Here is a 22425-nt window from a genome sequence, read left to right on the forward strand (position 1 = left end):
GTGTGTGTGTGTGTGTGTGTGTGTGTGTGTGTGTGTGTGTGTGTGTGTGTGTGGCCTTTCAAACAACGTCATGCAGGGTTGATGTTTTTAATGACTGACTCTGTGTCAGTAGGTGGCAGCATTACATACCAGAAAGAATAAGAAAACAATCAATTGTTAAACCTGGGGTGGTGCAAATGTGTTCTCTTACTGACATTAAAAATGAGACATATTTTAAAAATTGGTATTAATACAGATGTTTTTCCAGGTTTATTCCTGCACACAGAGGAAAAACTGACTAATGGCTGCTCTCCTTTCTGATGAATACGTTTTTTAAAGAAGAATTAACAATTCAAGATCTCCCTATATGAGATTAACTTGTCAAAATACCCCAAACCATGCACTGTGCATTTACTATATTACTGATAATAATTTCAGATAGTCCTTTTCTCTCTGGGAGGACTCAAAATTCCAAATAAAGATTTTTTTTTACTCTACACAGTGCTTTTTGCCTCTCTCTACATACAAACTGATCAACACTGACTATTTAGATATCATATTTCAACCAGCAGCTGAAACTTAACCATAAAACTGACAGAGATCATCAGCTGCAGTTGGTAGTAGCATGTTTTCAGGATGAAGAAATCGAATTGACTTGAATGTTGGGAATGGTGTTTGCCGGGTGTAACAGGCAGTTACGCCCAGGATTGCTTCACATCAGCAGATGTTTGCGTTCCTCAGATACCTTTTCTGACCTTACCGGGGAAAGCTAAAAGCGACACTTAAATGATGTCGGCCATCCATCAGTGTCCACTCTGTGGGACGGCAGGAAACAATTTTATTTAGCCTCTGCACTGGTTTCCTGACAGTGAGGATGTTTGTTCCAACAGGCCTCCATCCATGAGCTGTTTATCTGTGTCAGCACCCAGCAGGAGGGAAACAGGCATCCTGAACACTCTGGTTATCAGCTGGCCTACTGTTTGGGGAGCAGGAGGCTATTACACAGCTGTCTGTGAGAGACTGGTGCAGACTGGTGAAGAAAGAGAAGACACATGACTAAAAGTCTGTAGACAGTAGCTCTGGTAGTTGACTGGGAGTAAACCCCTGCAGACAGCGATGTGACCAGTGTGGAGTGAATCTGACTGAGAATCATATGAGTCAAGCCCTGCTGGCCATTAGAAAGAGTTCAGGATTAAAACACCTGAAGCCTTTTTTAGAGTAATGCATTTGTGTTTGTTTGCAATGGTATTGCTTATGCAGAAAGATACACAAAGAGTCTCCAAAAATCAGCAGCAAAGAGAAAGAGCACAGAGACGATTGGTAGTTTTAGTGAAGGAGAGCATGCAGAGGGTTGGTGTGACGGGCAGGATGTCAGGGATTGGGTGAAATCTGCTGTGGTGACCCCCAAAAGACAGAAGTCAAAAGTAGAAGAAAAAGGAAGGAGAGAATTCAACTCAGCATTTATTGTTTGACTCCAAGCTAAAGAAACTTACTTTTTAATCTGTTTTATACTTTTTAATGCTTTTTATATGTTTACACATTTATTTGCAATGTATCTATTTTGTACATATTTATGTATTAATATATTTGTGCAGATTGTAACTTTACACTGTAAGTATAAATTGTTTCTATGTTCACTGTACCACATGTTCAACACATAAAAGAAACAAATCTGTTTATAATTGTTCAGGTGCTTTCTTTTTCGTCACATGTAACCATTAACCGTGGTTATATGATGCGCACACAGGAATTTATTAACCATCAAATACTGCAGAAGGAACTGATCAGTCACACAGTATTTATAGAGGATGGATGAACATCCTGGCTCTCAAAAGTGAAGCCAGTCCTGATGACTAGATTTATTACACTGCAGATCTTATTTATGTTATTTACAAAACATATTGGCAAATGTGTAATTTCTTTCATATACAATGCTAGAGACTTGCACATACAAACGGCTTGTGAATGTGGTTTCCTCACAGCAGACAGAAACTCTTAGTCTGATTCTTTTCAAAATGCAAAGCAAACAAAGCAGTGACTTCTTGGACTTTCAGTTTCAGTTTATTCACAGGCAGACAGGGATACTGAAGAATATACCATATGAATGAGTAAATGTCACAAACTGCCTGTTCATCATGTTTTGCATTGATGTGCAGAGTCTATATATGCTGTACCACTAGGGGGCAGTGTGACAAACAACCAGTCTTGCCTGTGCTGTAGTTGGTCATTCAGTCAGCTGTGGAGAAGAGCAAACTGTAAACTGAAGGTTAAAACAATGATGTGTGTCCACTGCAGCCACTGTCAGTGCTTTTCATGCTGTCAGTCTGACATCTCCATCATCAGCATCCTCAGTCTAATCTATACATAATCCATCCTCTGCACATCTGGAAAGCTATCGACTTTATATTAATTAGAAAACAAACACTCTTTTTTTTCTGTTACAATAGTTGCCAACATTTTTGGAGAGGTAGATTTATTACATCGAAAATCTCATTTATGTTTTTTATATAACATATTGGTCAATGTGTAATTTCTTTCATATACAATTCTAGAGACTTGCACGTACAGCCAAAGGGTTTGTGAAGGTGGCAGCAGACAGAAGCTCTTAGTTTGATTTTCTTTTTAAAATTCAGAAAACAAACAAAGCAGTGACTTCTTGGACTTTCAGTTTCAGTTCATTCACAGGGAGTCGGAGATACTGAAGAATATACCATATGAATGAGTACATGTCACAAACTGCTTGGTTTCTGTTTCTAGGCTCTTTTGTCCGATCACACCAAGTGTTAGCGAGAGCTTTTAACTCTTCATACTGCCATCTAACTATAGTGACTTCTGGGAAACCATAAAACTGACATGGCAGCATCTTGGGTGACGTCACTGGGTTTAGGTTCATCATCTGTATACAGTCTATGTGTGAAAAGCAAAAATGGCTAATGATCATTTCTATTGTGTGTTTCTGAACAATCTCGGAGCAGATTTCGTGAAGAATTGACACTTGCCCCCGGAGGTTAGATCAGCAGACTCAATCCTTCATGGATCAATTCACATATTTTAGACTATTTCTGGATTTTTGTCATCTGTCGTGCACCAGCTGAAACTTCATAAGACCCCTGCCCCCGACCTTCCAAGACTCAGCCTGTGCTGTTCATTTTGTTTCCACGTTTTCACTATCTTTGCTGCCTGCTGAAACTCTTCTGATTTCAACAACGATCTATCTGAGCTGTATTTTCCACCTGCACACTCACGCTAAACTTACTTTTTTTCCAGGTATTATCCCTCTGGAGCACTTATTCCTGAAAATTTCCAAAACACACACACTTACACATCAAGGTCTGGAGGCCCACCGAAGGCAAAAACAACTCCCAGTCTCCCTGCAGACCTCCCCCCTCTCTCTCTCTCCCCTAAACCTCCTCTCTGCTCTATCCCTCCTTCTCTTCCCTCCTCCTCTCCCAGTCCCCTCGCTGTCACAGTTTTTCCACTTTCCTTGGCTCCACTTTACGACCCTCCCTCGTTTGGAAGAAACTGCTGTCGTTATTTTTTCTCTCTCTCACTTGTGAATGTTTATCCGGCTTGAAGATTTTTCTAAGTGTATGGGCTCTAAAGCAAACGCCGTTTTTCTTCACAGTTTCGTCCTCGGAAGTCGCTTTTTAGGTGAAATATTTCAGCTGCAGAGAGTCTGCGTGTTCCTGGATGCCAAGGTGAGTAACAGGCTGTCAGCGAGATAACAAACAAACAAACAAACAAACAAACACTAAACTAAACAAAACAAATATAATTTATTGCTTATCGACCTGTCAATCAATGCACCTTTGTTTAATTGCTTACTCGTACACGTAGCGTGTAGGCATGTGCTGTTATTGCACCCCAGACGGCGAAAACGTCAGTTAATCTCATGAAATAAAAAAAGGATAAATTAAATATGATTCATTCAGTTAATAAATACCGATTATAGATCACTATAATTTAAGAATATAATATTCGTGGAGTCTTACTTTTGGTACTTCATTTTCAGACAATACGTACCTTTAACTGGTCGTGTTTTCATTTATTCACGTTTCTGAACGTGTCTTTACATTTCTTTGAATACTTCGGCTGCCACTGCTTTCATCAGATAATGTGCATCAATATTCAATAAAATCCCCCGTAAATCTGCAGACGACCACTTTCATACTGCTACATTACAACATAATACACATTTGAACATTATTAGTGAACTTGTCCTCTCAATAAGATTTCACGTTTCTGTGTCCTGAATGTATTTTCTATGTTGAATCATAATCACCAACAGTAAAGTCGTCTGTTGGGTACCATGAAGGTGTTGGAGCTGAATTATGTGGTTGCTGTTGCGGTTGATTTGAAATCACATTTTGACATTTTTGTCTTCATTCATGTGAAATGCATCGTGTACACTTAGCTTTGAAAACTATACTGGAACAATCTACTCAAACTTGTGATTGATTATTAGACATAAAATACCTTTGAAGGTCCACATTTGTTGGTCAATATTTGTAACACAAGATGAAATATGAAAAGGCAGCCTGTGTTTAACCAGATATATAAAGAAAAAAATGGATTTTAAGGTCTAACTGTGTATTAAAGTTGAATGAGAAGCATTTAATCGATCCTGACGAGTCCCATTCTGTATCTTTATTGTAAACCAGTGATTGCTGTAACCTCAGACTGTTAAGGTTCTGGGTTCAAACCCCAGGAAATCTCAGGAAGGCTTGAACCCAGAACTGGATGTGTGTCCAAAAACATCAATGTTAAATGTTGAGACAGATGAAGCTTTGAGTGGACGATAAGATCAGAAAATCTCTATACAAATGCCAGAACAATTCAATTAATGAATAGTCTGACTGGTAGAGAAGAAAAGTTGCCAACCACCAGGATACAAACAGGTTGCAACAACATGCTACCTGAAAATAAAAGATAAAGTTAGGGAGTTTATTTTCTAAAAGTATGTATTTATAAGTTTTATAAGTAGGACAAGAATAATCAGAAAAGATTATTCTTGTCCTACTTACAAACTGTCAATTCAGATCAATTCAATTTTATTTAACAGCGCCAAATCACAGCAACAGTCGCCTCAAGGCAGATAGACAATAATACACACAGAGGAAAAACCCAACAATCACATGAGGAAACACTTTGGTGACAGTGGGAAGGAAAAACTCCCTTTTAACAGGAAGAAACCTCCAGCAGTCATGTCACATAACATCTGTCACATATTAGTCATACTTTTTTCTTTTTTAATTAAAGCACTTGTTTAAATGAACTCCTGCCGTTGTGTCACCGCTTCGTGCACTTGCACACTTTTCCTCCCGGGTGTGTTTTTTTTTCTTGGCGTCTCTGCCTCTGCTTTGAAAACGTTTCCAACTACTATCAAGAGACAGCGTGACTCAAAAAAGCTCTGCTCGTCTGGCATGTTTCCTCCATCAATTCATGGCAAAGGAAGTTGCTGGGAGTAGTTCTGCTCTTTTCTCATCTTCCTCTGTTCTGTTTGATCTTCATTAAGCCGTTCAGGTTTCATCCCTGTTCTGGAGCACCTCTGGGTCACAGAGGAGCCGTGATTCAAGCCAGTGAAACGTGGCGGCAAGGTGGCTGCAGCCAGTAGTGCTGCGTGTGTGTACAGCGCACACATCCTGATGTGATGGTGTGTGAGTCAGCATTCATGTCCTGTTAGTGAAGTTAATCAGATGAGGCAGATGGAGTGTTTTCTCTGCAGATGTGAGCGGGTGCAGTGGATTGTTTCTCTTTTTTTGGGCATGTGTGAAGTCAGTAACACAATAATGGATGTTTATAGCACTCTGATATGAAAGAGCGCGTTGATTAAAAGGAGTTTGATTACACTGAAAAGGAGAGATTGCAGCACATTTTGGGAGGGCGGGAGACGAGGGGGTCACTAGCTGAGCCGCTGGATTAAAGAGAAACCAGTGTAGAAACGTGGCTTGATGACAAATTGACATGTTTATAGTTTAGAGCTTTGAAATGTTGAACTCCTGCACATGCATGTGCACTGTTTTGGAAACAAAATGCACGTTTCCTTTCCTCTGTGGAGATGTAAAATCACCATAAATCACCGTAAATCCAGCAGTTATTGTCTGTGACTTGTGAATGAAAAGCTTTTTGATTAAGGGGCCCTGACATCTTTCGACTCATAAACATCTGCATGGAAGGCGAGATATGATTAACTATCAGAGTAAATCTCAGCCACCTGGTCTGGACTCCTGACCTCACATCTGCTCTGGCAACTGAAACACCTCAGGAAGTCTCTGACTGCAGACTGAACTTTGTGTGTCTACAAATATTCCTAAAAGCTCATTTTTAAAGCTCATATTTAATCAATAAGTTATATTCTGCCTGCTAAAAACAAACTGAAATGGGGCGTCTTTGTTTTCCGTCAGTGCCCTCATATGGAATCCTCATTGGTTGACAGAGTGTCTGCCCTCTTGCAGACTGTTTCGGCTATCAGTGGCATAATAGTGACCCATTTTTTCTCTCTGGTCAACCAACAAAAATCGCCTCCAGTCTGACAGCTGGAGATCCGGCTGACTGAACATCTGTTTGTCCAGGAGAGGACTTGATTTCAGGCAGGCTATTGGATTTGTTTTGGTTAGAGATGACACCGGCTAGAGACACAAAGAGATGAAGTGGAACTGGAGAAAAAAGGGCTCAGTTTAAGTTACTGGATCCCCCGGTGCTTGGGCTTTTCTAAAATTTATTGTGCGACTGCATGGGGCAGCCAGAGTGTCTGCACATTGTCTTTTGAATGTCACTCCTTTTCTTGACAAAGTCATCCCTGATGGCCACACAGCACAATGTAACATCACAGACTGAAGGCTTTGTTTGCATTATCCATCGAAGCACGGCTGCTGCCATATAGAGTTACGTGCACGCTCGCAGATTAGTCTTTTGCACACTGATGCCATCTTCAGGAGTTATGCCCTGACTTTACCTGGGCTTATATGAAATATATCTCAACATCACACAACATTTACTGCAGATATTTGTAGGTGTGACTCTTTACACTGGGTGTAGTGGACTCATGAGGTGATTTAATAATATCGTAATGGCTCTCACTGCGATGTACGCCTTAAGGAGAAACTTCTGTGGCTGCGAAAAAAAAGAAAGTGCTACAAACGAGTTCGTCCTCTAGAGTCTGGCTCCAAAAGTGAGTCAGTCCTCGTAAACTTCCATTGCCCAACTTTACAGTAGAAATAATATGTCTGCAGACTGGTGCAATGTTGTGTTTGCGCATATTAGAAAACTAAGCAGTGGGCTGCTCACTTTATTCTCTAGTCCACTGATAACACTTTGATTACTTTCCATATCTGCAAGTCTTCTTGGGTCAAAGGGATGTAAACGTGACGTTGAGATTTCGTGTGTCTGCCTGTTGTCTTTGACTGGTCTGCTGAGATTTCAGATTACAATACAACAAATACGCTCGCGCCTGCTGTGCTATCTCCAGCTGTCTGCAACAGAGAATCGAGGCTTAAGTCTGCATTTCACTAGCAACACTTAGTCTCTAATTTCATAAAGGCAGATGTCAAAGTGAAGGTTTGAAATGGTTGACATCATGGCCATCAGAACATTGCAAGTTATGAACTTAACTGTGGATCTGTTAGGCTTAATAAATGATGCCAGTGGAACAGCGATGGGTGCTGTGTTGGTGCAAACCACCAATAATGGGAAATTCTAGTGTCAGGATGATGACCAGGACCAGTTTCTGTGGTCAGAAGTGGTTGAAAATAGCTTCTTCAGAGCGGATTTGTTCTGAATTTTGAAACTTTCAAACTAAAGAAGTTTTCTTCTAATTCATTATTGATTAACTGAATTCTTTTTTTCATGTCTTGCTGAATAATTTCCATTATGCCTCACATTTTTATTACTGGGAAGTCAATTCATTATAACATTATTTTAATACTACATTTTTCACTCAAGCAGTTCCAGAGATTGAGGTTAAATACGTTCAAATAAATCATTAAAAGCACCGTCTATGATTATGTTAAATCACTATTCTACTCATGCTCTCCCTTTTATGCACTGGCGACAGAGTCTTCCCTATTAAAGTTCAGAAGATGTAAAAAGTGGCCTGTATGAACTTCAAAAAGTTATTTTTGATGTAAAAATAGTCGTCAGGAAAACGACAAAGAGCAAAGGGAATTCAAAAGAAGGTGACGCTGGTTGAATATTCCTACCACAGGCTTATATAAGGCTCTCAACCCCATGTGCTTTGCAGCCGTGCAAATAATTTGGAGCAGATTGGAGCGCGGCCCTCCAGCTCAGGGGGTTTGGGTCGCTCGCTCTGCTCTGGCACCGGAACAGCTTCATTGGGCCTCGGCTCAAATAACCAGTTATAAAAAGTAGAGGTCGAGGGGTTTGGAGCTGGAAATGAAGGAGGAGCCAGGGGCGGGTTGATGGAGTGACCACAGACTACTTGTACTGTGGTGAGGGTCTTTCCTGAAGTTGCTTATGTCGGTGGTTGTTCTGGGTGGTGGGTGGAGCAGCCGTGGAGACATTGTTCATTAAGACTTCGTGGGCTTTTGCTGGTGTCTGTGTCTTTGCAGGACGGCTGGAACCAAGTGAAATTTGAGATGTAGAATTAGAAGAAATATGGTACCAAGTTCACAGCCCAGGAGGCTTCTCGCTCTTTGTCTCCACCACTGTGATGAAAACGAGGTTATGTTTTTGTTATTGTTTGTTTTCATAGCCGCTGAAATCAGCCGTGCGGATGGCAGACAGTGTTTATTTTGTCAGCCATAAGAGAAAATATGACTTAACCATGCAAGATGAGAGGTTTGCATGTGAAAAACAAATGGCCTTTATGTCATGCTTGGCACCACGTGGACATGAACTGCTAGAACTCTCGATGCTTTTCCTGAGTTCAAACCCAGATCCACTCCACCAGCTGCGTTAAGCTCCGAGTCGTCCATCTTGCGCTTTATGAGAGACGTATTTTCTTCTTTTTTGTCTACTTTGTTTTTTTCAGGCCACTTCTGAAATACAAACCTAGGCCCCAAAATAGACAAGCTGACAGATTATCAGCATACCCATTATTCAAAACAACACGAGCTCTGTGTGGAAAAAAGAGTTCTTTGTGGGGAAAAAGGACACTTAGAAGCCAAGTGGCGCTTGCTGTTGGAAAATGTGAGAGCAGCAGGTCTGATAACACCTTTCAAGGATTCTCTTTTATGTGTGGCACTTTTTTCTAACCCCAATTTATTTTGTTTACATGCCGGAGGAAGCGAACATAGAGATGCAGCCCTGGATGTACAAGATGTTTCCTATCTGCTTCCTATTGTTTGTCCCTGTTTTCATTCCTGTGGTGCTCTGCCATAATGAGTGAAGACAGAGCAGAGGCAGAGTGGACCTGTGGGGCTTCTTTTGCCCTGTGCATGAAAATCTAAGAGCTGGAGAGCTGAAGTTATTAGCTGCAGACAGATGATAATGAACCAGAGATTTGTAGTCAGTTAAAAAGTAATAAGAAAAGCATGCTATCTTCAAAGACATAATAATCAGTAAAGTGCTGACAAGATACTCAGCGGTAGCTTTTGAGTTTGCAGTGTGTTAACCACAAAAGTGGTCTCTTGGCTTGCTCGTTAATTGGTAAATAGTTGAAACTAATTTCCAGCAGTAGTTGAAAAGCCTGGAGAATCCTCACTGTGATGGAAAAAAAAACCTCAGTGACTCACAGACAACCTGCTGTGTTTCCTGCTGCTTCTGTTTGCCTCTGGGCATCCCGAAAAAGAAAAAGTGTTAACAGTTTCCCTCGACTTGGTTTCCTCCAGTCGTGAACATCATCACAAGATGACAGGCTCCTGCACCTCTCTCCCTCCTGCCATCCTCAGTGTTTGCCCTCCCACGGTGTTGTTTGCCCAGGATGTCCTGTGCGGTGGCTTGACTCTGGCTCTTGTCTCCTCTTTGCTCCCCGTCTTCCTGCTGTGTTAAACAGATATGAGTGTGTCGTTGCACGAAGCCCCAAGAGACAAATGTGTTGCACAATGTAGATGACCATGCCAGGGCTTTCAATTAACTACAGCACATTCTGCAGAGCCCTCTTTCATCTTTCGTTAGCCGCGAGGCAGCCAAACAAAGTGAATTAATGGCACCACCTGTGGGGGCTGAAACAGTTTCAGTCTAGCGACACTGCTGGGAAAGCACGGAGAAACAGACTAAGTAAAGGAACATCTTGGAGAGTTCACCTTCAGGGTAGCACACGTGGCTCAAGTTTTTCAGTGAAGAAAATAAGGCTCGAACTTCCAGATGCTTGCAGAATGGGGCCCATCTGGAGAGAGGGAGCTTTGGGGCTATATGTGAAAAAATGGCTCTAAAGTGATCACTTTAATAAGTTACAGGTTTCCACCTAGTCCTCCAAAAAGGCAGCACACCATGTGCCAGTGGTAGGACTGTAAATCACGCTCTTAACTTTTAGGAATTTACTGTCCCAAGCTGGACTTCCTAAAAATACAGATAGAGAAGCAAAGTCAGAAGAGATAATGACTGAAAATGACTCTGGTGAACTGTACCTGTCCTGGCCTGCTGCTGCTGCTGCGTGCATATTGGTCCAGGACCTTAGTGTTATCTGGGTACCATAGATACGTCGGACCACATTGAGAATCCATTGAGATGCACATCTGTCTTCCAGGATGCAGCTCCCACTCCCCTCTACCACCCTTCACACACAGGTTTGTTTGGTAAATAACAAATTCACAGCTGGGCGTACAAGTGCCTCAGTAATCACGCAGGAGAAAAAAGAACTGAGTGGACCTTAACAGTTTTGAAAAGTTGACATTTATCTAAAAAGATAGCCACTAGACCAATGTATTTATTTATTTATAAAGTATTTAAATACACTAACACTCCAAAGTCAAAAAATTGCCAAAAATTGTGCATACGAGATAAATGTAGCTTTAAAACTGGTCTTACTCTTAGATTCAAGAAGTTTATTGTCATATACACAGCAAAACACGAGTGGTTACGCAGAGCAATGAAATTCTTCCTTTGCGAGAATTTAAAGTGTAAGTAGTTATGCAACACTGTCACAGTGGAAATATATACAGAACACGGAATATTAAAATTGTTTATATTGTATGAAGTTTTATAATGTTGTATATAAATGTACAAAATCGCAAATTTAAGGGTCAAGATCAGGTCAACAGTATGGATGGACGGATTGTTAGCTAAACATACTGGATATAAAATCTCCAGTTAAAATGATAAATGTAATGCTGCAAATTGTTAGCTGAAGTATGAATAAACAACTGAAACTGCTAGCTCAAGATGTCAGATAAACAAAAAGAAAATGATGATAAAAATTATTAATAAAAGCTTAAAAATCATTATCTAGAAGTTCTACAGCTAGGAGGTAAAATTAAAAGATAAAGGTATGGATGAAGAAATTGGATTTTGGGTTTGGGTATAGCTAAACTAGGTAAAATGATTAATTAAAAGAAGTTTATTAGCTAACAGTACGGCCGGCAGTTAAAGTTTTTAGCTGAAAATTTGGATGAAAAAACAGTTTCCAAAATTTACTGGATAAAAAGTGAAACTTCCAAGCCAAAAATAATAACATATTCTCACTGATAAATGAACAAAGTACAGATTTTGTTTTAAATGATTGTAAATGGACACGTTTGAAATGTGGCGTAGATAGAAAACTCCCTTTGAGGAGAATGTGGTGAACCTTGAAAGCACCAAGTTAAGTCTTATTTCAGGTCAGTCCTGGGAACAAATAGCAGAGAAAAACATCAACAACAACAACAGAAACAGATAGCCACTAGAGCTCAAATCGTTTCCAGCTTGCAGCAACTGCAAAGAGAAAAAAGCTGCCATCCACTCACATTGGATGTGTTGTCTTAATCAAAACCAGATGTGGCATGGTTAAAATCTGTTACTGTAAATGGCTCGCTGTTTCATTCTGCAGTGACTCAAAGACTTGCATAAAAGCTGCTGCATGGGAACGTTATTCGCAGTATGAAAAATGTTGTTCGTAAATCTACTGTCACAGCGAGGATCAGGCTTCCCATGATGTTACTCAGACGCCACAGACATTCAGAGGGATCAGTATAATGTTGTCGGTCACCAGACCCCCCAAGAAGGCCACATTTTACCCGAAATAATAAAAAACAAAAGACTTGTCACAACTGTTTTTAAACAGCGGGTCCTGATCTGTATTATCGAGAGCCTTAAAATAATTGTATAATTTTGAAACTTGTTCAGCTTCTGTGCTTGTAGCTGTTGTGGAGATTGATCGCCAAACGAGCTCGGCCACCACGAGGGCGAAGACCGCAAGCTGTAAGCAAGCTGCACGTTCTTCAGCCAAAACAAAAGACATAATGGAAAAAAGAGAAAGCCCGTGTCCCTGGGTGCACGGAGATACATGGAAGCAGGCCAGGTCTGTGCGTGCACATCTGTGTTTATGATGGTGTTGAATGGTGAGTTTCGTGCTGACTTGGCACTTTGTGGTTCAGAGTTTTCCGTTAGTGGCTGCGGTGTGATCGCCCGTTTCCCCTTGTAAGAAACTACAAGTCAAACAAGTGATTGGAGAATTGCATGCCAGCGATACATCAGCAGTCAGTAAAACAGATTGAGATTGAGTTTGCATATCTCACTGCACTTGATAAACATCCAGATGTGCACAATGCAAAGACTACAGCTATTATAAAAGAGTCTCGTGTTACAGCCATTATGAAAGCATGTCAATATTTGATGTGCTAGTAAAACATTTGCTAACACCAGCCTCAAGAAATGTTGAGGCTGGTGTTATGAAGCTAATTGTCTTACCCCAAATAAGCCAGAACAAACAGCATTCCACTCACAGCACTTTAAGACTTCCTTGTCTTCTAATGCACGGGCACCAGCAGACTACTCAGACCTGATAACGAAAGTTATCCCTGCATGGTCGTCTGACTGCATTGTGCAGAGCTTCTTGTCATGTCAGGAATGTTTGGCTTTTTTGGTGTTTAAATTCTCCAAGAGTGTTTGGGGGGTGAATCAAATCATTGTGTGTTTGTCAGGTATAACACTTAGTACCACCCTGTACTAATCCCAGCTCTGGAGATACTTCTACAGCTGTCTTTTTGTTCTTTATTCAGTTTTTTATTTGTTTTCAGGGCTTGTTTGATTTCTTGTTTGTTTGTAAGTCTGGACAGGGAGTCTTTGATAAAGATTAGTTGACTTATTGTGGAGGACAGTTCAGCAACGACTCTGGTGTCCTCTGTGCTCTTAGTATTTCTTCAGAGCCTTGAGGTTTTGGGGGGATTTTGGTGTGTTTTATCCTCCTGAACCATTCTCCACTGACATGCATGTCTCTGAGGAAGTCTCTGTTTCTCACTGAATAATTCATCTTTCTTCTGATTGTGTAATCATTTCTAAGATACCTGATCTTGTGCTGTTGGGTCTAATCTTCACAAACCCTCAGTCCAGCACTTCTCTGACTCTGGGGAAGCAGAATGGCAGTCAGACATCTAACATTTTCTTTAACACGTTTTTTGATTCCCACTATGACTCCGTTCGTTGCTCAGCAGTGTTTGTTTGGAAGCTGAGGAACAGCTAAATAGTTTTTTTTAAATTGTGATGTTTTGAACAAATGAGTTAATATGATCACAATCTTCATCTTTACAGTTTTATATGTTTTACATGTCAAAACTAATTTTGTTTTTAAATGTTTCTAAACCTCTTAAAAAATTAAATGTCATCTCAGAGCCTTGGAGTCTGCTGTTAATAGATGAAATGAATAAAGAGGACTCAGAACTTGTCTAAACAGCTGGTTGCTAGTTTTCAGCAGATGATATTTAAAACATGAGTAAAAAGGTAATTTGTTTGGGACTGTTTTTGTAGGGCTAAAAACAAACTGTACTTTTGTAATGGAGCAGGATGTTATACCAAATACGAAGTCGCATTAAAGTTGAGTCTCTGATGAAGGGAGCATGACGCCTAGTGCAACAGTGTGGCTCAGTTTGTAGTAGTTTTTGGACAACAGGGGGTTTCATAGACTTTGGTTACGCATTTAGTAGTAATATTAGCTCATTGTTGGTTTTGGACATTTTTACATTACAGTAAGAAAATTATTTAGCATTATCAAATGGATCCTTGTCAGATACATTAAAAACACTACTTGATGTTTGTACTGGTGGGGAGAAATGAATGTAAAGAGTGCTGTAATGGAACCACACAAAATTAATTAAGAAGACATCCAGCATATTGTCCAACAGTGACAAAGATCAACACAAGTCCAAATAAGCGTTAGAGAGAGGCCTAAACAAGTGACACATTCAATCGGTGCTTGTTTGTCTGTTTAATCTAATTAGAGACGTTATTCTCTGATAAAGGAGCTACTCAGAGACATCACCAACAACGAGAGTTGATGAACTCTCTAAGACTTCCCTTGAGGCTTTCTTTGTTTTCATTGGCTCATCCAAAAATTTCAAAGGCGCTCGACCCTGTGCCCTGTTCTATATATACAGCGCGCTAATAAAAATGAATCAAAAGTGTTGGCTGTAGCTTCATGATGGAGACACAGCAGCTTTGTTTCCCACAACTTTCTGACCCTGAACGAAGAGGACAGAACATTTGTTTGAGGCAGTAATTAAGTGAAAAGAAACATCTTAAGATAAAAGAAATCACATCTCATGGTGTAGAAACAACAATGGAGCAGAGCCTCTGATCTTTAAAGAGAATTAGGACCAAAACATCAGAGGATAGCGTGATTAAATGTTATTGAGATCCTGGGGACAGTGTGAAGTGTCAGGGAGGTGTCACCACAAATCAGATTAAGTTCTACATAATAACCTTTGCAGTGTGGTGATTGTATATGGTAGAGAATGAACACCCGCAAAGGTGGGAACCCTCTTGGAAGTGGAAAAAATCAATGGTTGCTGCTGATTCTGTTGATGTTTTTAATTTGGGGAACAACTGTGAGCGCTGTCCGGGGTTTGAGTGCTGTATAAGGGGATTGCACAGGTTGCCTGGTGGGAGGCAACCTGTCTGCCATCAATCACACTCTGACTCAGACTGGTTGCAGTCACTCTCTTACAGAAAGTTTTCAAATCGCTGCCATTTAATTTATAAACATGTTGCTGGTACGTTGCAGTCAATCGGAGTCAAGTCCGTTTATTTATAAGCTTGTTAAAAAATAACAAGCATTGACAAAAGTGCGGTACAACAAGACAACAAAAGCAATAAAAATAACACAATGTAGAAAAACGGACGGACAAAAAATAATGTCAAGGCTCGGTTTTAATAAAAATGAGTTTTCACATCAGTGCACATCATCTGTGAGCTGCCAGCAGTTAAAGCTGTCTTTGAAAACAGATGCTAGACCTCCACCATGACCAGTTATCTGTAGGTAATGGAAAAAATGACAGTAAGGTTGAAGAGTTCAGAAAATGGGCTTAACTCACCAAAAATACGCCAAGTTTCAGTCACAAGTAAAAAAAATCCAAGTCCTGGGAGGTGAAGAAGGCCTCGTTAGCTGTTGAGCTGGTGTTAGACAGAGTCAGCGTGATCGAGAGTGACTGGGATGGAAGACCTAGTCGGGAGGTCCGGTGCCACCGGGTTGATCCATTGGTTCAAGGGAGCACCAGGAGGTGAAAGGGACAAGAATATGGTGTTAGGGAAGTCAGTCAGTCAACTTATCTGCAACACATCTCATTTCATCAGTGGACCCAACTCAAGTGGTTTCTAACTGGTTTTATTCTGTTATATTCACAGACAGTAAGAGCAAGGATGCTGAGCACTTGTGTCATTTCACAGTTACGTTACAGCATCACTGCTTGTAGAGGAACTGCTGAACTTCTGAATGAATTCTACGACCAATAGAGTTTGAATTGTTGCAGCTCTATTGATTATCACTGCCACGTTGTCACAAACAGATCTAATTGCATGTAACTGCCACCTTCATCTTGCTGAATTCCAAACCGTTCACAGACCGCTTTTGGTCTGATTGTGTTTTGTTGCTGCTCTTTTTGTTTGCTGCAGTTTCTTCCAAGATGGCAGCTGACTGTGAGCGGTCGCAGACCTGCTGCCTGCCATCAAAGGCAATTAAACTGCAACATGTTTACACGTGGCTGTGATCGTTTTGTCCGTGCCGTTGTAACGTCACACAACCAAATGATTACAAAACATACATTTAAAAGTTGAAAATTTAGCCTTGGAAATCAGGTCCTTTTTGATAAATCACTGAAGAATAATTGAGGGCATTTTAGAGCTGCCATAATTTAAATTATTGCTATTTTTCTAGCTAAAAGGCTCAAATATGAGAATTTACATTATAAAAAAAATATTTTGGCACATAGGGAGTCTTGAGGATGTCAAGCTTAGGCTCCAGGATATTGAGTCACTGAGTAATTACAGTGTAAATCTTTTATAATTTCTCTGCTTCTATGAACGAATCAGATATAATTTAATCGCACTGATATTGATTTATGAAATTAAGTTCAGTTAGCCCAGTCATTACAGAGTGGTCTTTTCTCTTGTTGTTTCTTCTGTTTCAGCAGTTTGTTCCTTAAACATTCAGCAGATATTTGGAGTGTAGAAATAAATAAAATTTGAAGTAAACTAGGAAAAAAGAGGAGATTTGATTCAATTCAGGGATGTGTTTTTACAGAACAATGCATTATAGGAAAACACTTAATACTCGAAGTTTAGAGCATTTCCTGAATGGTTGCAGTCGGCAGACAGACAGTAGTAAGCAGGGCGAGATGGAGAGGAAGTGCACATCTGAATCAACAACTGGCCTGTGAGTCCACCAGATCAGCCAGGTGCCACCGCCATTAGAAATATCCAGCTCAGATAGTTGCAGCAAGAGCCACTGACGTCTGAAATTACTATTCCTATTATGTGGTCAGTGGTTGGATTTAGTTCAAGACTCTGTGGCTACAGGGATGCTTCACAGTCAGTCCAAAGTCATCCTCAGAAAACATATTCTGCCAATGAAATTACTTTCTATGTTTTCTAATCTTTAGAATTTGAAGGTGGTTTAAACAATCCATCCAGGGCACTCGTCTTTGTTGCTCCCACATCTCAGTGAGTGCTTTCTGTAGTACAGAGATTTTTAATTTTATGTAGAACGGTAGCATGGAACAAAAGGAAGAAGTGACACAAAACGTGTCATATTGCTGAATCCAACTTCTTTGAGTTGGCCTTTTGACTCTTTACGTCTCATTAAATGACCAAGTCACAAACAGCTGTACATCAAAGGTCAGAGACTCGTGTTTGAATACATATCCAAGACTCACTGTGGATGCAGATGTCTTATGCAACAAACATCATATTTTCCCACATAAAACAACCATTTTCTGGTGATTGCACGTGAAGTGACTTTTCCAAAGCTCCTCGTGTTCGTTTTTCTTACGAGCAGCCTTGTAATGTTGAGGCTTTTCTCCTCTGTTCTTACTGTGCCCATTTACAATGCAAAGCTATGCTTTTTGGTCACAGTTTGTGTTTTTTTTTACAAGGACTTTGCTCCAGCATGATCCACAGAGCATTAGAGGACATATAATTACAGCGCTGTATGGTCATGTCCCCCAGAAACCTCAGCTAAAGCCTCCATTTTGGGTTTTCCACCATTTTCACTCACTAAGGTTTGCATAAGACGCTTGTTTTAAACACAGGTCAGACATGACTTCAATCCAAGGTGTTCAAGTCTGTGTTTGTATTTATTTTGGTCCACAGAGGTGAGTCGGGGTATTTGTCACACTGTTTTTGTTTGTTTTTGCCGACATCTCTGACTTCTCTGACCAATGAAACCACAGTCATCCTGCCTGCGGTTATGGTGTGGAGTGTGGTGGACCAGGCGGCAGTTTACACTGTGGCTCCATGTACGAGTGCACGAGCCTCAAACGTGTCGGAGCAATGCAGCAGGGAGAACGAAGGGAGAGCAAGAGGACTTCAACGGGCAAAAAGCCCAGCCCGTCACAAAAAACAGTCTAAAAGGGCTTATTCTGTGATAGTAGGAATGCAAGACCCACACCAGCAAAAATAACTGTTGTTACATCCCAGATACGCTTCAGATCAAATCCGGTGTCATCGTCTAGGTGACATAACTCCTGAGTAAATGCATTCTAATAGGAAAGTTGGAAAAGTGAAGGAAAAGAGGATTTGTTTTGATTCTCAGCAAGGTAGCCGTTCATGCTTAAGAACAGCGCTGCAGGACTTAATGTGGCAGGATGGATTAAAAGGTTTAAAGTTTCACTCATGCTTACGTTTGCTAGCACCATCTTACATTGTTACCTCGGGGCTGGTGGGGCTGCTTCTGCTTTTAGAGTGGGAAATCCAAGTAGAGTAGATCACTCCAGATGAAAATTCTGAAACACCAAAACAAGTCTGGTATTTGTTTGGGTCGAGCAGGATTTTTTACCTAAATGACCAACCAGTCCCTTCATGTATCACTTGGATTTACCTCAGATAACAAAAGGATGAAGCCAGATGACTTTATCAAAGCCTGCAGGGGAAGGAGGCTGCTGTGAACTGCTGGGTCCATCAAATGCTTCACTTTGACAAAAGGGTGACTCTTGCTTGTGACTGTTACGCTTTAAATTTGTTTTCAGAATAAAGTTTTGCCACAGAAACACCATCAGTTCAGGTTCTTTCAGTGTTGTTGCAGTTGCTGCTGTTTGCTAGTAGAGGCCTCCAACTCTGTGTGAACTTGTGTCGATGTGCTCGACAAGTGGGCCAAAACAAAAGCAGCACTATAGTGACCTTATCACACCGACCTCTGTTATCCACTGGCTCTGTTCTCTGTCAGCATGGTGACAGAGGCTGTGACAACAACTGCACCACCTCCTGAGCTCGCTCGTGAAGTGGCTGTCCAACAAAAACACACACAAACACACACAGATCGTCTCTAACAACTAGTTTATTCTGACGGAATAAAGGGAAAAGGTGTGGTTGTCAAGTCTTAAATCTGTTTCTGCTTTATAACACATAAATAGATTAAACTTTTGTATCCAAGCTTTGAGGTTACAAACTTACAAAAGATTTCATTATAATTGTGGAGTTTTTTATTAATGGTTATGTTAGGTTTAAATCTAAATATCTGTGTTTGTGTGATGCAGTTTTCAGTATTTGTCTGGCTTAGAAAGATGTTAAAGTGATATAGGAGTTCAGATTTTGATGAGTTTTGATTATTTTGGCAATTAAAAATCCAAGATACCCAAAGTCCAGAAGGCAAAACAGACAGAAGTCTGACAAGGAGCTCAGTGAACTAATAATAGACACACAGAGAGCAACAGACAATCTGATGAGGACAAAGGGAAACGCAGAACTATATGTATGTATATGTAGGCATGATTGGAGATGAGATACGTGTGGGAACATACACAAACAGATGAAATTCATGCGGACGGGAGCAATAATAGGATGTAAAACCAAAACAAGGCACGAGAAAACTTTCAAACTAAAGCATAACGCAAAGACTTACATGCAGACACGAAGAAACACAACAAATATAGCACAGACCACGAGTCTGTAGGGGAGCTGATACAAATGCTTTCTGTCAATGAGTAGATGTGCGCAGAAATACAGTTTTCCTGCATGGTAACAAACTGGTCATGGAGATTATTCTATTCTATTGTATTGGCCACCAAGGAGCTGACAGTATGGTAAAGCCTGTACAGAGTACAACACTACGACAGACACTGTGAACTCACAAATCCAGCTGCTGTAACGTTACTGTAATTTAACAATAAACCTGCAGTTTATCAGAGAGCTGCCTTTCAGAAGTTTGATGCTTTGCTTCTGTGTAGAGTTTCTCTTGAAGGAAAAGTAGTGAAAGAAAGTAAAGTAATGTTCAAGAGACACAATTAACCTCAGCTCTGGGAATCTAAACCTGAATGAATATAACAGGGGGCCAAGAGGAGGGGGTACATAGTGAGTCCTGCTTTTCTCAGTTAAATAAATTACACCAGACCACAAGCCGAGGCTGCCAAATGAAAACTGGCCTGATGTTGGCACACAGATGACACAGGGCTGACATGATTACTTTATATTTTCCAGCAGCTCCCCTAATTAAGAGCGCTTTAAAGGGACTCGAACCCGAGGACAGATTGGCAGCCTGCGCTGGGCATCTGCCGTTGCATTCAAAGAGCCTGTTGGTAAGAAGAAGTCTTTTGCAGAGGAGGATTCAAATTATTTATTCCCATGTTATTACTGGAAACTCTAGCAAAACTGAGGTTTAAGATCTGCTGACATAATTATAAGATTGAGTTGCAGAGTACGAGGTCAAATGAAGACAATTTAACTGCCTGAGAAAAGCAGACAAAAGAAACAGACTTTGCAAAGGTGCAACTTCTACAGTTCAGGAACTCTGCACCCGGTTGCATCAATCTCACAGATAGCAAACAGCCTAGAGCTCAATCAGCAAAATTCAGACTTCCCAAGATTTCTGCAAGGCCTCAACCCTCCACTCTCCCTCACTAGATCATCCTTTTGTCATGCAACTCCCCCGAGATCCATCAGCTGCATTTGAGCTGCCAAGAGTTTTCCACTTAAGCACTTTTTTTTTCCAGTGTGGGGGTTCTGCTTTTGTGCCAGGGTACCATCTTTTACCGTATACCGAGGCTTTACAGCAGCCAGAGTGAAATGTGTTGATGTAGGCGTTGCATAACATTAATAATGTGGCAGAGCTGACAACTACCGCAAAATCTGTGGGTGTGTTTTTAAGCTGTTCTTCTGACACTAAAGTTTTGGGTGGGGCACTGTAGATTTTTAAGGGTCTCCGCCCTCCCCCCCTACACCAACACCCACCCAACATGAGGCATGGCATCAACTGCAGAGTGTGTGCCAGGCTCGTCGCGGTCGAAGCGACCCTGCGAGCCAAGACGATAACCCAGATGCAAGGGATTATGGGTTTTATATTCAGTTTACAGTAACTCTGGTGTAATGTGAGGGTGGGATGGGGAGCTGGGGGAGAGGGGGCTGTGGCTGCGGTCGATGTGTCACACCGAGGTTTCTGTCAGTTTCTGCCCTCCAGCAGTTTTCATACATTTGTTATTGCAGGAGCTGAACTGTAAATTTGCAGCGCTGCAGCTTTCGTCTCCTGTGGAGGGTATTTTGTGATACTCGCGATGATCACAATCAGAGGGCGATCATTTAAACCTCCTTAAGACTGCGATACACACCGCAGCTTTATTGGCCAACTTTTAAGTGTAATGGCGCACAGCAGCCCTTTAATCATGTGCAGTGCGATCAACATGTTGCCAGGAAACATTTGACTTGATGTTTATGCTTTTGGTCTTCGTGTCTTTGTCTTTTGCTGGAGGTTTGGCCAGTTTATAATTCTCAAAAATTGACTTTTTAATGTCAAAGGCCTTTAAAGGGCTTGCATTTAGCCACAGGCTCCCGTAAGTAAGAATTTTTCTCTATGAGCTCAGTTTGTGGAGATTTTGACTTTTGTTCTTTCTGTGCGAGCAGACAAAGAGCTGGGGAAGAAAGTCTGATACAGCACTAATGACCGTTCATTTCTGCTCACTCATTGTTCTAATGGCATTATAATGGAGTTTAACCACTCCTTATCCCTCCCTTTGGGAACCACTGGTTGATTAAATCACTCCCTAAACTTCAGCTGTATGTAGATGCATCAGCTACGCTGTGCTTATTTTCAAGCTGTCCACCACTGCAGGGACTTACTGTCTCATTAGAGCTGCAATCAGTTATCCAAGAGATTAGAAACACTCAGATAATTCATTATTTTTCTACTTTCTACTGTATTTCTACTGTCTACTGTTTCAGAAAAAAAGTAATAAAAAGCACCTGCCTTTACTTAAATAGGCTTCCAAGTTTTAGATTTAATTTCTGAAATAAAATTAATATTAATGTTTTCCAAAACTTTCTTAATTAAATGCATCTTTTTTTGGTATTATACACCAACATGTAGTTAGACTTTTGTTTTCTATTAAAAAAAGTCTCCAGAGGAAAAAAAGCTTTCTGAAAAGTTTTTTCTTCTTCCAGCATCGTCAGATGAGCCGGGTTTTATTAGTGATCTTATTGTGAACAGTTTTACATCGAACATTAAACTGTGGTGGGGATCTGCTTTTGATATTACTTACTTAGTACCTGGGTAGCATGAAACAAGACATAAATTACCTGCAGTTTGATTCATGCGACTCTGCCACACAAAAATGCATCCCGCCTGCAGGATTCATAACTCTGCAGGGAAAGTCGGGAAGACAGCCTTCAGTATTTCACCGAGCTGCTTTCCTTTTGTAGCCTCGTGGACTTTTGTCAAGCGCTTTAAAATATTGTTCAGGATAGAGTCATTTAAAGTTTTTATGCTATTGATTTGAAGTGTGGAAAACCAGGAGAACCCAGACACAGCTTTAAAAAATAGAAAAAGTCTTGACATAGGAGGCATATTTTGTAGATTCTCTGTCTGAATCTGACATCACAGCACCCCGACAGCGTGTATTTGGCAGCTTTCTGTTCTCTGTGCTGTGGCCAGTCAGTTAT

General features: G+C 40.8%; 1 protein-coding gene across 1 annotated transcript in view; it reads left to right on the forward strand.

Moving 5' to 3' along the window:
- The first annotated feature begins 3404 nt into the window (after positions 1-3404).
- pear1 (platelet endothelial aggregation receptor 1) overlaps positions 3405-22425 on the forward strand; it is a 57311-nt gene continuing 38290 nt past the window's right edge. The window contains exon 1 of the mRNA XM_005923646.3: positions 3405-3677. Within this exon, the coding sequence (XP_005923708.1) occupies positions 3670-3677 (8 nt within the window). The 5' untranslated portion in view covers positions 3405-3669. The remainder of the gene's footprint in view (positions 3678-22425) is intronic.

Source organism: Haplochromis burtoni, unplaced genomic scaffold (genome assembly GCF_018398535.1).
Source record: "Haplochromis burtoni strain Fernald_Lab_line unplaced genomic scaffold, NCSU_Asbu1 Contig_64, whole genome shotgun sequence".
NCBI classification, from domain to species: domain Eukaryota; kingdom Metazoa; phylum Chordata; class Actinopteri; order Cichliformes; family Cichlidae; genus Haplochromis; species Haplochromis burtoni.